This window comes from Rhynchophorus ferrugineus, unplaced genomic scaffold, assembly GCF_030347505.1.
Source record: "Rhynchophorus ferrugineus isolate W39M unplaced genomic scaffold, kcgeb_rfMv2 rfM10, whole genome shotgun sequence".
NCBI classification, from domain to species: domain Eukaryota; kingdom Metazoa; phylum Arthropoda; class Insecta; order Coleoptera; family Curculionidae; genus Rhynchophorus; species Rhynchophorus ferrugineus.
In genome coordinates this window covers 16,593,533-16,610,810 of record NW_027472589.1, presented here as the reverse complement: position 1 = coordinate 16,610,810, position 17,278 = coordinate 16,593,533, and the positions used below count along the sequence as shown (strand labels likewise).

Genomic DNA, 17,278 nt, shown 5'->3' with positions numbered 1-17,278 from the left:
TGTTGTCAGTCAGTATTTGATCATGTTAAGTGGGCGCTACCTAACCTCTGGCTTATTTGCTATATGGAAATACCTTTGTAACTGACCATTGTCTTAAAGAAAAGGTGAGTGGCAAATGCAGTTTACTTTGGAAGTAGTCGTGACATATATGCCACCTTAAATAATTCGAACAGAGATGTTCTAATCCTCTTTCATTCTTTCACAACTTCAATTAGTTCGTTAAACTCACAATTACCGATAATTCATGAGGTCAAGGTCGAGAAGTCTAGATAAAAAAACCCATATAAAAATCGCTTTGGTTCACTTAAATTGTACTTGGTGCAAATAAATTAAGTAACGTAAAGTGCTCCATTAATTCGCAAGGAAGTCTAGCTGAAATCGTCAGCTCTGAGCAACCAAGGCGCAACGTAAATTAGCAACAATAAACAAATAAAAGCAACCAACGGCAGTTCACTAAAAGAGTTATCGAAGACGTGGCAGTCGAACAGAGAACTAGTTTACTAGTCCAGCAATTTTTCAACGACAAGAGATAACAATTGATGGTTTCACGATTTGATTTTCTGCTGCAAATATTTTTGGTTGTCCAGAACACTCTTTGTCTTCGGCGTTAAAATCACCCCTTTTAAATTGTGCGATTAAAAAATGCGATTTACTCTATACAAATTCGTCCATTTTCAACGTACTGCAAAACATTTTTTGTTCACATTTCGACGAAATGATTCATACTGAAAAGTAAGGCTTCAGCATGAAGTTGATTACAAATGTATCCGACGCCATTTAATACACAGTAACACCATCTGCTGTAAATTCTTTAAAATTAATTCATAGTCCTGATATATATTTTTTAAATCAAACTTGAAAACTATACGGATGTCATTCAGCTTGTGTTCAAGGCACATCGACAAACAATCGAAAACAAATGGCAGCTGTCTTTTAGCGTATCACGTTCGGACGTGCCTATTTCAAGCTCAAACAGGATACTGATTCATTAGAGAGGATTTAATTATATAAAAACGGCGCGACGTATGCCGCCGCGCCAACAGATGTCGGCGATTGGATTTAATTTTAAACGCTGACCCAGAGCCTTCCTTTTATTTATAGAATGGGCAAGGGCGAACCGAAAATTTGTATACCGCCGTCACGGCAACACGGTTCAGGCTGAACACGAACTTCATCGAAAAACTCGACACTCTATTAGTTGGGATAATATCCATCATCTTTAATCGTTACGGTCTGGCGACATTTAACCAAAGTAGAGAAATATAATATATAGTCTATAGAAAGAAGCAGTGAATATGCGTCATCCAGATGCTTAATATATTGCCTGCCGCAATTTGTAAATTAGTTTTAGAATCCGATAATATTTTCCTTCTCATTTCCTTCCAGTTAAAGAGAATTAAATTGTGTCTGATACATTCGAACATGTAAACGAATGAGCCTGCAAAAGTCGTTCAGTTATCAATTGTCTGCAAAATTCTTCAAAACATTAGTGATAATAAGACGTTATACACCGGCAAAGGTTGTTTTGGTGCTTTGCTTGTTTTGATAAATTTTAAATATCTGCTTAACATATCATATTACTGTGCTTGAAAATGCTAAAACCAATAGATAGCCAGGGCGAGAAACTTATAACATATCTAATCAGTTATTTACAGGTAGTAAATTCCGTTAGAGAGGTAAATATTGATGATATTAAATATTATAAGCTGCTACAGTTTTATCGAAAATGTATTTAGCATGTTACTGCTGCGCTGAATATTAGTGTGACTAAAATCTCTAACAAAATGAAGACCAATTTATTAGACTAACCAAAGAAAACCCATCCACATACGAAATGGGTAACGAATCAAGACCATAGTGATATTGACTCTATTTGAAATCAAATATATAAATTCTATGAAAACATTAAGTACACAAAATTTTTTTTCGATATAAACAATTTAATAAAATTATTTCAAAGAAAATTGTTAGTCCGAAAATTATACATATAAAATTTAAGGATATGCAACTTTTTGATGGACGTAAGTCATTTCATACACTGTTAGGGAACATAGGATTTAAATGGTGTAAAGATAACCCTCGAATAGGTCTCATGGAACTTAAAGACATTGCCTTGAATAACTCAACTTACATCGCAGATAAATTTAATTATAATTCATGCTGGAAACAGGAATGGCTAATAACACTTTCGATTTGACTTTTTATTTTTATTTAGTTCTTACGATTATTATGTACATTTTATTTTAAAATTTTTGTTTGTGTTAAAAGTTTAATTATTTTTTAATTTTTAATGAGTTCCTTATTTATTTTTTGAAATCCAATCAATTTTTGTGTTGAAAATATTTCATTTTTCTCTTTTTAGCGTTAAATATTTACTCAAGAGATTACGCAGTTATTTTATTTAATATTACAATGGATAGGCCAAGTAAAGGTGCAGCCCGTATGAGCAAAAATAGGAATAAAGAAACAATGATTGAAAATAAGAAGCGCTTCAGGCCCCGGGGACCGCTACCTAGCCTAGATAATAAACATTTGACAAATATTCTCACTAACTAAACAACAAAAAGTTGTTGTCAGCACCGATAATTACACTAATATATGATTATTTTAGATAAAAAATATGTGAAAACTTTGTACGTGCCTTTGAAATTTGAGGTTTTCCCTCGATACAAACCACCCCCCCCCCCTGGGCCTCCATTTGAACCTAATTTGGTTAGCTGTATATAGAACGTCCTCCTTTTTCAAAGTCGGTTAGAAATGCAACAATAGAACTGATAAATATATAGATTAGAGTTGTAGAGAGCAATGTGAAGCTCGGATATCGGATCCGCGGACATATTTTGCTGAGTGGTAGGATTTGTTAACACTAACTAATCGTCAAACACTGCTTGAGAATTAGTGATGACGATATCTGGTAAAAAATTATTTGATGAATATTTCGCGTGTTTAGGATATTATCGCTTCATTAGTTTTCATTTTAATGATATTCGGCAGCTGGAATAACTTTTCTAACAATTATAAAACAATATATTCTTCGTTAACAATTTTTCGCTATCCATCTACTCCTGATGTTTTGCAGCAAAATATTCTCGAATATTAGTCCGTTATATAACATACTATCTGAGAGGCCGAGGGAAAAAAATATTTTGTTCTGTCATGGCCTTCACAGTGAATTTATTCACAAACATCTTAAACTCTCATGAGTGATAGTATCGTTTTAATTTTAATCATAATTTCAGTATCGTAGAACTTTTCACGAGCAACTTTTAGAGGCAGTTTTTCACCATTAATAGAGGATTTTACAGAGGGCGGAATATATGGTAGGAAAAAGGCCTGTGTTATACAGTAAATGCAACAAAAATGCGTGAGCAATCTCAATTATCATCAAAGGACTAACAGTATGCCTTTTGTATTAATTCTACCGAACGTATTATTAGAGGTTTTAGAGGTGATTAGGTCTTTTCATACATCTTTCCCATCTTTCAGGCAATTTATGGATGCGATCATAGATAAAATTGATGTAAAAATATAATAGTAGGATGGAGCAGGGTCTGCAGAGTATGGCGGTTGTGATAGTATGTCCCATATAAGTGCTTTCAACGCTTTTGTTTTAGAAGACGGATAATACGCCTTACTGTGAAATAACTTTACCGCGTCTTCGGACCTATTCTGGAAGTTTGTCGATCACTGCATGACTAAAATTGGTTTCAATAGATTTCAACAAAACATTGTCTTGTGAGTAAAATGATTTGGCCTTGGAGTTGACCGGCCTGCTTCATGTTTTCAAAATAAATACACTTTTCATCACCCGTCACTATTCGATGCAGAAATGACCGCCGATCCTACATTTAAAGCAACATTTCATTGACATTTACCCTTTCCCTGTCAATCAATTGATATGACACCTATCTTTCCATCTCTTGGATTTGAATTTCCAAACTGTTTCGGCCTACTAGAACGTTCTTTGTCTTGTACATCAAAATCGCCACTTTCGATTTTAAAAGATTTATATATGCTTAGATATGCTTTTTCGGAAATTTAAAAGATACATAAATCTATGGCGGTGGTACTTTTGTCAAATATAACGTGCATAGCTTTGAAGCTTATTATATTGAGCTTGATATGAGTCAAATCATAACATTCCGGTATGGTATTAGGAAACATCGAAATTACTTTTCCACAACTTTTGTGAAATTTAGGCATTGAATTTTTAACGTACTATAAAACGTATTTGTTTTTTTTTCTATTCAAAATAATCGACGTCGACTGTAATACTAAAACAATACTAAACACTCTGACTGCACCTACTATCGCTATTTAATGATGAAATATTCTATCTATTAATGTAAAACAATTAGTGCTTATACAACACTAGTAAAGTAGTTCTTAAGATAATTCTACAATAATTATTAAAATTAATATTTGCTTTTTGACTGTCGAAAAATATGAAGAACGGTTGCTTTATAACAAAAAAGTACAAAGCTAAAGAACTGTATACTTACAGATACTTCCGAATTACTGCGTATCTCCACCAAGAACCTGGTTCTTGTTCCGACCTTCACCGACAGATCGTTCAGCCTCCTGAGAAATGCTGGGGGTTCGTCTTCTTCGTCCGACGCCTCGCCTTGGCTGACGCGCAGTTCCAGGTCCCTGGAAGCGGTGCCAGTGGTCGACGTAGCCGTGACCCTGCGAAACATCGTAAAAAATCAAATTAACTATCGTGATACAGGACAAGGTCGGGCTAGTTACCTGTATATTCCAGCGTCGTCTTTTTGGACACTGTCCAAGGCCAGTTGGACGGTGTTGCCGCTGATATGAAGTCGACGGCGACGGTCTGGTACTAAGGGTGCACCATCTTTTGACCTGCAATAGATTTAAAAGTTTATATAAACACACTATGAGACATATTTTGTTGTTCTACGATATTAAATAAAACGGCTTTTTTGTCAAATTGTACCTAATGAACACAAAAACTTTTTAATAAAAAAATTTTAATAAAAATAATAATAATAACTATTTACAGAAATAGAAAACGAATCAAAATAGCTCAGGTTTAAGTGGTCAATAGAAAAAATGAGTCATATATTCTGAAAGAAAATGGTGAAATATATACTATTCCTTTTGTTAACAATAAATTCCTCATTCATTATAAACCAGCAGTAATATGGTAATATTTTAGCATTCCATCTTCCTCGATAACGCCCTTCTAACTGTTTTATATCCTGGTCAAAGCGTTCACTTTGTTCATGACTCGCCATTCCAAGATTAGGTCTTTTTTGTCCAACATTTAATTTCATAGTATTTTTAGATGTCTTTAATGTCCCACAAACAGAGAAAACAACAATATTTCATGAAACCTCCCTCCCAGACAATATAGCAACAACTTTTAAATCATCACAAACTTTCTAGTTATATTCCCTTTATTAGGTTTTATCTAAAATTAGTATCATATTTTCATACATTTCTTTATGAATAATGAATATGCAATAAGTATGGAAGGATATCGGCTGTCATTGTGGAGTAATACAACTGTTAAGCATAAATAGCGTTCAAACCACTACCAAGGAATGTGACGTGTTAGACAAACATATCAATAAACAATGTTTTTAATAATGGAATAAGGAATTCAAGAAACGTAATCTTATTTGTGTTAGAAAAATTGTGTCAAAAGCGTTTTTGGGAACAATAACAAAACATATTCTCAAAATTTGTATTGTCAAAATAATATTTTATTTTATTTTACAATTCAGTCTTTAGTAACTAGAATTTATTTGAATTGTATTATTGCCTTAATAATAACCAAATCTTGATCAATTAAGACCCCAAAGTAAATTTAATCATATCTAATATGGATAGTGTAATAATGATTGTTGTTTATCAGATTCTACACATTTGTCTATAAACATAAATTTAACAAACAAACTTTTAACTTGTAAAAAAACATGTAGGCATTACATTAAAAGTGTTTCCATTTGCAAAAAAGTTATGACACAAAAGAAAAAATATGTAAAAAATTAAAACTATATTTGATATTTGCTTATTTTATATTATTTCTTCATTATTTATGTTATATAAGCTCCGAAATAGACTAATGACTAGCAACGAATATGTTTATACTATTAACAACAAACTATGAACACTGTGACCACTATGACGACTATACTAATATACCAGATAGTTGTAGAAAAAGATTGTTTATTATTCTGTGCAAATTATCTCAATTTTATTATTACCTTGTAACTATTTAAAATTAGCACCGTTCAGGGAATATACCGATAAAAGTATTACAAATAATGTAATGTCACGCTTACTCCTTTAGGAAGGCCCTGTCTGCTACTGATCGTATTAATCTTTCACATCTTATTCTTTCCTTGAGCTATGAACATTTCTAGATCAATATATTAGCGATAGATGAAAATCATTATAAAATTACTAATAATTCCCATAATATACCTAAAAAATTTATTGTTTGACGAACTAATGAAATATCTATCTAATATAGATATTATGATACTTTGTCTATTACTGGTTACGAAGACGCTGTGTTTAGGTTAGACTAAGAGACATGATGATTAGTAAGACTAAACTAGATGGAAGATTTCGATGGAAATATCGTTTTGTGCTCGCTGTTTAACAAGTAACCACTTATTTCCATAAAATAAAATAGTTTTAATATAAGATAAAAGTTTTTGTTGTTTCAAACGCTTCATATTTTGACATCAGTGATAAATATGACTCAATATACTTATTCATTCTCCTTATATCTAGTGTTGGGAACTATCGACTGTTTGGTAATTGACTACTTTTTACTATCCACTGTGTCAGTTGCTATTTTTGGTTCGATTGATTTTATTACTTTTTGCCAGTGACTGTTTCAGTCGCTATTTTCGGTGCGACCGATTTTGTTAAAATTTACTGTCGACTGTTTCAGTCGTATACTTTTAGTTACTATTTTTGGTTCTACTAGTTTCATTCGACTGATTTTTAACGATCTGGGTCTGTCGTCCTAGCCGCGACCTTGACAAAAATGTAGCCAATTTATGCTTACATAGATTTATATGTAATAAATATTTATATGTATGTAGTTTTATGATTTGTTTTTGGTAGTTTGATATTATTTTTATATTTAGTATTTATTTTTATTGTATATCTTTAGTTTTTAGATTTTGCTTAAATTTTATTGTATTGTCTATATTTATTATAGTATATTATTTCAAAATAGCAATTAACATATTAAAACACCATAAAACATTTGTGGGGTATTATTCCATTCCATAGAAAAATTCCATTCCTTTCTACCGATCCACAGAACATTCATATATAAAAGTAATTCTGCTTCCTTTAAAATTAAATTATTAATAGCATAGTATTCAGCAAATATCTTTTTCTTTTTTAGGGTTAGTACGTGAAGGAAATGTACATCTCCGTGTCGCTTATACTAAAGTTGGAAAATATAAGCACATATAAAATTAACTGCTCCAAGCAATTATCTCAGTCCTTTCCTCTCTCACAATTTATACAGGAAAGGGTTCGTACATTTTCGTCTGACATCACGAATTTAAAAAAAAATTGAACCGTGCATTTGCTAGTTTTTGAGTATCGACTTTTTCGACAGTTTTCAGTCGATAGTTCCCAACGCTACTTATAACCATTTATTATTAAGCATTACAATAATTGCAGTATTACTCTTTTGAGTGTTCAGTTCTGCTGTTACTTTTGCTGCATTTATTCTCTGTTAGTTAGCTTTGGGTTTCATCCATTGCTCCACCCATCAATTTTACCAAGTTTACCATGTGAATACTGTCGCTCGCGAAACAACAATTCGACTATTTTTATTCATCCTGCTAAGTGAGCATTAACGATTTACCCTCAATCTGACCCTGAAGTCTGAGAGATCATACATTTCACTAATCGCTTGTTTTATCCATCGTAGAACAAAGCACACAATGCATCGCAGTAGGGTCTACAAGATCTGGCATTTAAACCAAACAACAAATACGCATTTCATTATTTACACGCTAACAGTGTTACAACAACATGGAACAAGGTGTTCTAACATATATACTATATTGCATGGTGTTTTTATGGTTTTGTCTATTCCCTGTATATGATATCACATCTATAAGATAGTTATAATGGTTTAATATGGTTTAATGGTTCATGGTTTGATAACATATCACAAAGTCGGTCTCCTGTATAACTATTTAAAAATATTTTACATAAATCTTCAGATGTGTAAATCTTCAATCTTCTGCTAATGAGATTATTCTATTTAAATGCCTGTAGCCGGAAGGATGGTATATCAGATATGGTTGATGTTATAGTCCTTGTCTTGATGGAGATTATATTAGTCTATATAAATCTCGAAAACGTCCTTATATTTTCTCTCAAAATAACCTTATGGATTGGTGAAAATCTCAGCATTTTTCAATTGTTCTTTTATCCTTGCACTTATTATTCTCACATATGTTTCTATACATCCGTTATCTTTGGTGTTAGGAATATCCTGAGATATCTCCCTATGTAGTCTGAATATCTATTGATGTTGTGTTTTTTTGTTATCATTAGATGATATATGTGACAGATTTAGGTAGTAGATGAGCATATCATTACTCAAAACCCTCCAAGTATTGAAATTCGTATATGTTAAGATACATTCATTTTATGGAAGGAGACGTGTGAGATAATTAGACTCATTCACCAATAAATCAGGCTCGCATATAATGAATGCCCCATAAATTAAATAATGGATAATTTTTGGGATGGTCGGTAGTGTCATTCTATCAGTATGTATAACGTTTATTTGCTTCTCTTAAGGAGTCTACTGAAATATTTTGATATTTTTTTCCTTAAAAAAATAAACTTATTTAAGGCCGCTTTGGACGCCTTACACTAATCGTCCTCTACATGTTGTTCCAGGTCTGTGGATCTGCATTAAGATTGACACGTCAATGTTAAAAAAATCATTTTATATAACTTAAAAATAAAACTGTTGTTAGAGAAAAATAGGATAGCCATTAAATTATGTTCCACCATATAAGTTTGTGTAAGAGATCACTTTCGTAAATAAACTTAAAGTTGCTTTTTAAGAAAGATCAGAGTCAAAAATTACCAATATTTAATTTACTATTATATAAGGTAGTGTTTTTTAGTGGTTAGATCTCGTTAAGAACGTTAAACGTTTTGGTTATTAAAACTTCTTTCACCACAGATACTAAATTATCTTTAACTCGTTATGCTTCTGCTGTTAGTCTGTTGCTGCTGTTAGTTGTAAATATCTTGTGTTAGGGTTATGTTAGTTTTTAAATGGACCAATGGCCATTGTCCGTCACGTCTTGTAAAATGTATATATAGCGCATAGAGTACCCTTTTATATTTTACCACAGCCGCTTTATCCCGAATCTTATTTTTTTCATGGAAAGTTCGAAAGGGTGGAAGTCACGGTTTATGCTTATTTACTGGAAACCTTTATAAATCTGTTTTATAAAAATAAAATATTATATCAGGGTAGAGTTGCATCCCACCATGTTCCGATGCAGACAGAGAGCACTGCATAAAACATGTATGTACCAGAGTCAAGTTAAAAAAACCGCAGTTAAAGCACTTCTTGATTCACTTAAATGGAATTAATGTAAAAATTCAAGTAAAGAGATTTATTTGCTGTTAAAAGGTATTAAACCATTTATAGAAATACATCATTTAAAGTTTGGACTTTGAAATCGCCAATTGCCAATCGACCAAGCGATTACAACAGCGTTTGTGGTAAACAGACTGCTCTCCAATATTACTGGGCGTCTCAGAAGATTTAGGGTATGGCATTTGCGATTAATATACAAAATGAGCAAATTGATACCGCGGAATTACTGTCGACTACTGGAATCATATCTGTTCGAAAGAAAATTTAGAATCACACATAAAAGGGTATTCTCCACTCTTAAATATATTTCAGCTAGAGTTCCCCAGGGTAGTAACAACAAAAGAAACACTACTTGGAACATTTTCCAATGACACAGTTACCACGGTAAAAGATATATCTCTGCTTAAGGCTGCAGAAAAAATACAAATGAACAAGAGACCGGAAAATAGCTTAGCTTAATAGCTCCAAATCTGCTCATGTTATTTTTGCGTTGCGGCGAAAGGACAAAAACCTAATTATATCACTTAACGGAACTGGATTTCTCAAGCTGAATCAGCTAAATACTTCGGAATATATATCGATGGAAGGCTAAATTGAAAACATCATGTTAGAAAAAAATCAGAGCAGATTAGACTCAAAGTTAAGCAATTGCACTGATTAGCCTAAAGATATCCTCAACTTGAACGAAAATCAAAGAGATTGGTTTACCAGTCAATCATAAAGCCAATTGAGTACAAATATGGAGTTGTACTAAAACAATAAACCAACCGTTATTTCAACGCAGCCAAAACAAAGTTGCAGGATTAATTATCAATGCTTAACGCTACGTAACCAACGAAGATCTGCACGATGATCTCGTAATCAAATGGTTATACGAAGCGATCAAAAAGTTTGATTAAAAACATGAAATAACATTGCTAAATCGCAGACCCATGGAAGCAATACAGCTATTGTACAACACGCAGGACACCAGAAATTGAAGCGAATAAACAACATTAAATTTTATAGAGTATAAAAGAATTCTACAAATTCAAATTCTACAACTTTGTAGATTAAAGTTTTATTTTAATTTGGGAAATATTTACGATGTACTATCCCATACTCGCTTTTCTTGTCTTTATGTGTACAAGTACAACAGAGCACTAATTTGTAAATTAAAATTGTACTAAGAATATCTAATATATATATATATATATATGCCACATTTTGTAAGTCAAATATAACTATATTGAATTATTTAACGTCGGGACTACCATAAGCAGTTCCGACTACCAAAAATTAGACGTTCGTCAAAGTTCAGCCAAGATATAATATACAGGGCTTCGCTTAGGAGAAAACCGCATTGTTAATTACGGTAATCTCGACGCCAAAAAAGTGCGACCCCAAAGGACTTAATACCTAAAGTGACCCGCATTCGATAGGAGTGTACAGATGAGAGAAGGTTACTTTTCGATACAGCTGCCATCTAACCTGTGGATGCAACACGAATATCTAATCGATTAAACTCGAACAATCACAAAAAAGGAAGATGCTTGAGTTTTCTTGTTCAGTATGTTCTACTTTGAATGGATAACTTTAGATATTTATTCAAATATAACAGTAATCAAAATTGCACCAATCATTATTATATCACTATTAAAAAATAGCTATTTATAGATATTTAGTAAATATTTTTACAGTACTTTATTTAATAATGTATATTATACCAAAATGAAAAAAAAATATCTACATCTATTAATTAGTTGATAGATGAAAATCTCACTCTTATGTGTATACGAATTCTCGAAAAATAGTTTTTAGTTCAAGCTTAACTTTAAAATATTTTTATAGTTCTTATAATTATATTTAATTATCATTATTATTATTAAATATTATATATATATATATATATATATATATATATATATATATATATATATACATACATATATATATATATATATATATATATATATATATATATATATATATATATATATATATGTATATATATATATATATATATATATATATATATATATATATATATATATATTATATATATCCACATCCACAAGTTAGATGGCAGCTGTATCGAAAAGTAACCCTCTCTCGTCTATACACCCCTATCGAATGGGGGAACAGCAACTTAATGCTTTATCCAACATCCAGTCGCACTTTTTTGGTGTCGAGGTTACTGTGATTAACAAAGCGGTTTTCTCCTAAGCATATTATATTATATATGTATATTATATCTTGGCTGACCTTTGACTAACGTCTAATTTTTGGTAGTCGGAACTGCTTATGGTAGTCCCGACGTTCCCAATATAGTAATATATATACATTATATATATATATATATATATATATATATATATATATATATATATATATATATATATATAATCAAGATAATAAATGTCTGTATATTAAAATATATGCAAATTATCTCAAGAACTGGCAATCATTAACATTTTTTGAAATATATTTAACTAAATCTAATTAAATTTTTATCAATATTTCTCGTCTAAATTATAAATTATAAAAGCAATATTTTAAAAAAAATTTAAATAAAATTACATTATTTTTTTGCTTATTTATTTCACTGTTCGATCTCGCCCTTGTAGATAGCTCATCTTTAGTTTGATTTTTATGGCTTTTTCTACTGCTTTCTAATTTCTACGTGGGAACAAACAACTCACCAAAAAATTAGTAACTAAAAGTCTATGAAACTAATTTATAACTGTCAATATTCTGTGCAATATCATTTTAACTCTTGATGTGTGCACCAATTAACGTATTTATTACCTATAATATTCGGTTAGTACTTCATTAAGAAATACATTTACTAAAAAATTTTAATCATAAAACATTGCCTCTAGTACAATGTATATCAATTAATAACAGTCCTTAAGCAATAACAATTTTTCTATTCTTTTTTTTTCATCAGAAATCAAATTAAATCAGATTGATGATTTGGAAAATATAGATATCTTGTAAGCAAAGAAAACAGTCGACTGTCATTATTCTCGAATTTTGTTATTCTATGTTTGACAGGTTTTTCTTTCACATCCCTATATACCTTCCTATAAATCGAGCAAATGAATTCTTTTTCTCTGCAAAAATGTAAAATATAACTTTACGTAACCATACTAGTCTTAATTCTATTTTATCCAAACTTGCCATAACTCTTGGATAATTTCAACAATACGGAATTAACCGAAAGTAATACAAAATCTTAAATAACACTACTTAAAATTAAATAACTTCGTTTAATAACGTTTAAACCACTCACTTTTCGTTTTAATATAGTTTTAAATATAAAAAACCAAAACTCACTTAATTTTAATGAACACTATCCTTTATTTTATTTTATAAATTAAAAAAAAAACCTTTAGTGCCAGCGAAATTCGATCCTAGTATGTCAGTGTCAGCGAGCTAAACCCTCAACCCGCTCGGCTACTGGGTCGGTTTTTTTTATAAATTTCGTATCACCTGACGGCTAATCATGTTTGCTTCATTTGAGCGTTTTTCGTTTTATTGAAATATATTTACTTGTAGCGCATATTACACAAAACTATTAGGCCTAAAAACTCTTTTTCCATATAACCTTTAACCGGGCCAAATTTCTCTCCTCCAGGTGCAGTCTAATCTAAAAATTTGGATATCATAAATAAAAAAGGTGCAGTAATAGCTTGACAAACCATTATTACGCCTGGTAATATAATTATTTTTCGCTACAAATAGACTGATGTATAAAAAATGAAAATTAATTATTGAATATCTACAAATGGCTATTTTAATAATAAGATAATAATGATTGGTACAATTTTGATTATTTTTAGATTTGGTTACATATTTAAAGTTATTTATACAAAATAGAACATGCTGAACAAGAAAACCCAAGCATCTTTGAGATTGTTCCAGTTCAATCGATCGGATTTTCATATCGCATGTACAAGTTAGATGGCAGCTGTATCGAAAAGTAACCTTCTCTAATCTATACACTTTTTACAACACCCCGAGGGTACAAAAGCTGCCTTACAAGCGCAAATAAGCTGAAATCTAGGATGGTGAGTCTCATCGGGTTGCAGCTGTGGCGCAGAGATGACCGCGATGATTACTAACTAAGCGGCTTCTCCAAAGCGAAGCCGGGCCTACTGCTACGTGCATTATGGCTGGGCTGACCTTTGCGATGATTATCCACAATTTGTGGATATTATCGGGCGTCTAATTTTTGGTAGTCGGGACTGCGTACGGTAGACCCGACGTTAAATCATTCAATACAGTTATATAAAGTTGCACAGTCTAAGTTTAATTCACATCAGTATAGAAAGATGCGGTATTATTATTTGGATTAATAGTCTGAGTGAACTAGTACTCTTCTGGCAAACTGTGTACAAGCGCATGCATATACTTTGTTTTGTAATTGGTATTGAAAATATTAATCTATATATATATATATATATATATTTAAGAATTTTTAGGACATACTAAGGAATCATATATGTACTGTATACACTCGACTAAAGTTTTGAAGTTCTCCTGAAGGTTTTGCACTGAGTGTCAACACAGCACTCGCAGTTAAACATGTTTCAGCCGAACACAGGAGACAAATCGAAGACTGGATTTCAGGATTGGGAACAACTTGCCTTAGACTGCGAAGTTTGGATAGATTTTTTTGCAAAAACTACCAAGAAAGGGAATTATAAAATTCGCCAACTTGATCAACAGAGCATTTAGATTAAAACATGTCCCAGGTATTAGGAAGATGATTATTGAAGATTATTCGCAAAACCTGGAAAGTCACCAAACCAAATAAAAGCCTATAGATTTATATCACTGCTGCCAGTAATATCTAAGGTTTTTGAAAAACATATGTTGAAAAGATTAAAACCGATCATAGAGAGAAAAAAACCTAATTCCAACACACCAGTTTGGGTTTATTAACAAGCATTCAACAGTTGACCAGGTCCACAGAATAACAGATGTTATTGAAAAAGCCTATGAAGGTAAAAAAGTATGATCAGCTATATTCATAGATATAGCACAAGCTATCGATAAGGTTGGACATGAAGGCCTTGTTCATAAACTACAGAAAATGCTACCAAAACAACACACCGAACTATTAAAATCGTACATTACAACCAGAATTTTTAGAGTAAAACAAGAGGAAGCTTACTCTACAATAAAAGAAGCTAAAGCAGGTGTACCACAAGGAAGTGTACTTGGACCAATGCTGTATCTACTCTACACTTATGATGTACCACAAATGGAGAATTTTACGATGGCTACATTTTCTGATGATACTGCGATTATAGCTGTCGGAGACAATAATGAAGAAGCCTCAAGAAAATTACAACAGACAGCAAGCTTGGAAAATAAGAATTAATGAAAGTAAATCTGTATATGTGCAGTTCACCTATAAAAAGACCGTACAAGCACCAATAACATTAAATAATACTATCATTCCATGTAGCACCAGCGTTAAATATCTCAGAATGAATCTTGATGAAATGACGAATTGAAATGTAAGAAAGTGTGCTGGCTAATTGGAAGAAAATCACAATTATCATTACATAATAAATTGCTATTATATAAGCAAATACTGAAACCTATATGGACATACGGAGTTCAATTATGGGAATGTTCTGCAAAGAGTAATATAAATAAAATAAAATTTTTCAGAACAAAATCCTGAGAAGTATTGTAGGCGCACCCAAATACTATAGGACTGATTACCTACATCGAGACCTTCAAATACCCACAAACAGTCAAGAGATCAAGAGAATTGCAAGGGAGCATGAGAAAAGACTCCATTCTCATGAGAATATTGAAGTATTGCAGCTTTTGGATACCACCAGAATAAGACACAGGCTCAAAAGAGTCAAACAGTCTGATCTTGTGTAGTATTATGTAGTGAAGTGCATATAATAAAAATACAGCAGTGACATGTTTAAACATTATTTCATCAGAGACTGAGATAGGGCTGAAGAGCCCTCCTAGTTATATACCTAAATTTAAGTTATCATAAAGACAAATTGTATTTTAGACAAAAACGAGTAGTAACAATGTAATAATTAAATTAAAAGAAAGTCAAAAAATAATTCAATTTAAAATAATAAGCAATTAACAAAAAATAGCATTCAGCTGTTGTCGATTTGTTATATGGAGGCAGTAAAAAAATACGATATATTTTTAAGACAAATAAATTATATCATCGTATTATTTTTGGATCAATTTTTAGCATTGTATGTTTCAACGCGTAATATCCGTTTTCCCAACGGATAATTCCCTAAAAATAAAAACTATTCATTCAATAACGTCCGTCATTTGGCGTCAGATCTATATCGATTCCAAACGACCGGATAATTCTTTCTGTTTATTTATTTTCAGTATTTTATTTAATCCCCTACGCAATTATTACCTAACGTACTACATCTGTAAGCTAAGTTCATTTATAAACATGCCAGATTACAAAGTTCTTATATATAGTATGAAGTATAATATGAGTAAGTAAAAATCAAATTTCTAATCTTCTAAATTCTCGAACATATTCGACATATCTCGATCATATCTTTTAAACTGTTCTTTTGAAAATTAATCCACATATTGGGGTTTGTGACATCTGTCAGCACCGACACGGGACCGACACGGCACCGTATTTTGTTTTTAATATTTTCATTAGTATTGTTCATACTACTAATTCAATTAATATTACAATATCATATTTAAAGCTAACCATTTTCCTCTTTTAGTCTCAAAAATATCTCTGTACACAATAAAAATCGGCGCCCACAGGAATGGACCGAATGCTGCTCGCCGACATGTCGGTGCCGGCAATGACACGATACCGACATATCGGCGAATGTGAAGGGGTTCCATATGTTTACGAGAGATTACGCGTCCACCGATATCGGTGTCGTGTCGGTGCCGGCAGATGTGAGAACGCCCATTACCAGAAAGATGGAAATTAAATATTAATTATGAACATAATTTTTAATAACAAAGCCTAAAATTTCAAGAAACTTCAAAATTAATTCACCCTTTTAATATATGGACGTAGGATATATGTCGAAAAATATGTATAAATTAGGATAAATACCATGATTTAAAGTATTTATTAGTTTATTTATAATCTAGTGACCAGCGGCAACGGTGTTCTATAAATTAAGAAGAATAACGATACATTAATGCAGTATAGTGCGAAATTTGGCAGCGAATGGAGATTTAATGGCCATAATAATTTTAACGAAAAATACATAATGTTTGCATAAAAAAATTTAAATGCGTTTTTTACTCTCATTACTATAAATATAGGTTAAGGATGAAATATTAGACATTATACAATTTTTTTAAATTTATTTATTACATTGGTACTAGTCGTTACCGATTAATGTCATATATAATATACATATAGTATATTCAAAGTTTTTTTAGTAATGCGTCGTGGATATTTGTGAGGTCGAAACATTACAATGTTGCCGCATCAACTCTGAGTTTTAGTTCAGTTTGGCTTTGACACACAAGAAAATTCTAATCTAAACAAAATAATTGAACAAAAATATTACCAAATATAATTTATTTTAACATTATAGTATATCTAAAAACTACAGTTAATTATACAGCCACAATAATTTATAGGTAAGAGTTAAAACCTCT

The 17,278-nt window shown here is 31.5% G+C and overlaps 1 protein-coding gene across 7 annotated transcripts in view; it reads right to left on the bottom strand.

Moving 5' to 3' along the window:
* LOC143203428 (uncharacterized) overlaps nucleotides 1-17,278 on the bottom strand; it is a 242,113-nt gene that overhangs the window by 194,673 nt on the left and 30,162 nt on the right. For all 7 annotated transcript variants that reach the window (XM_076415549.1, XM_076415553.1, XM_076415552.1 and 4 more), the window contains exons 3-4: nucleotides 4,750-4,863; nucleotides 4,503-4,686 (exon numbers count right to left, since the gene is read on the bottom strand). In XM_076415549.1, coding sequence (XP_076271664.1) covers nucleotides 4,503-4,686; nucleotides 4,750-4,863 — 298 coding nt within the window. The remainder of the gene's footprint in view (nucleotides 1-4,502; nucleotides 4,687-4,749; nucleotides 4,864-17,278) is intronic.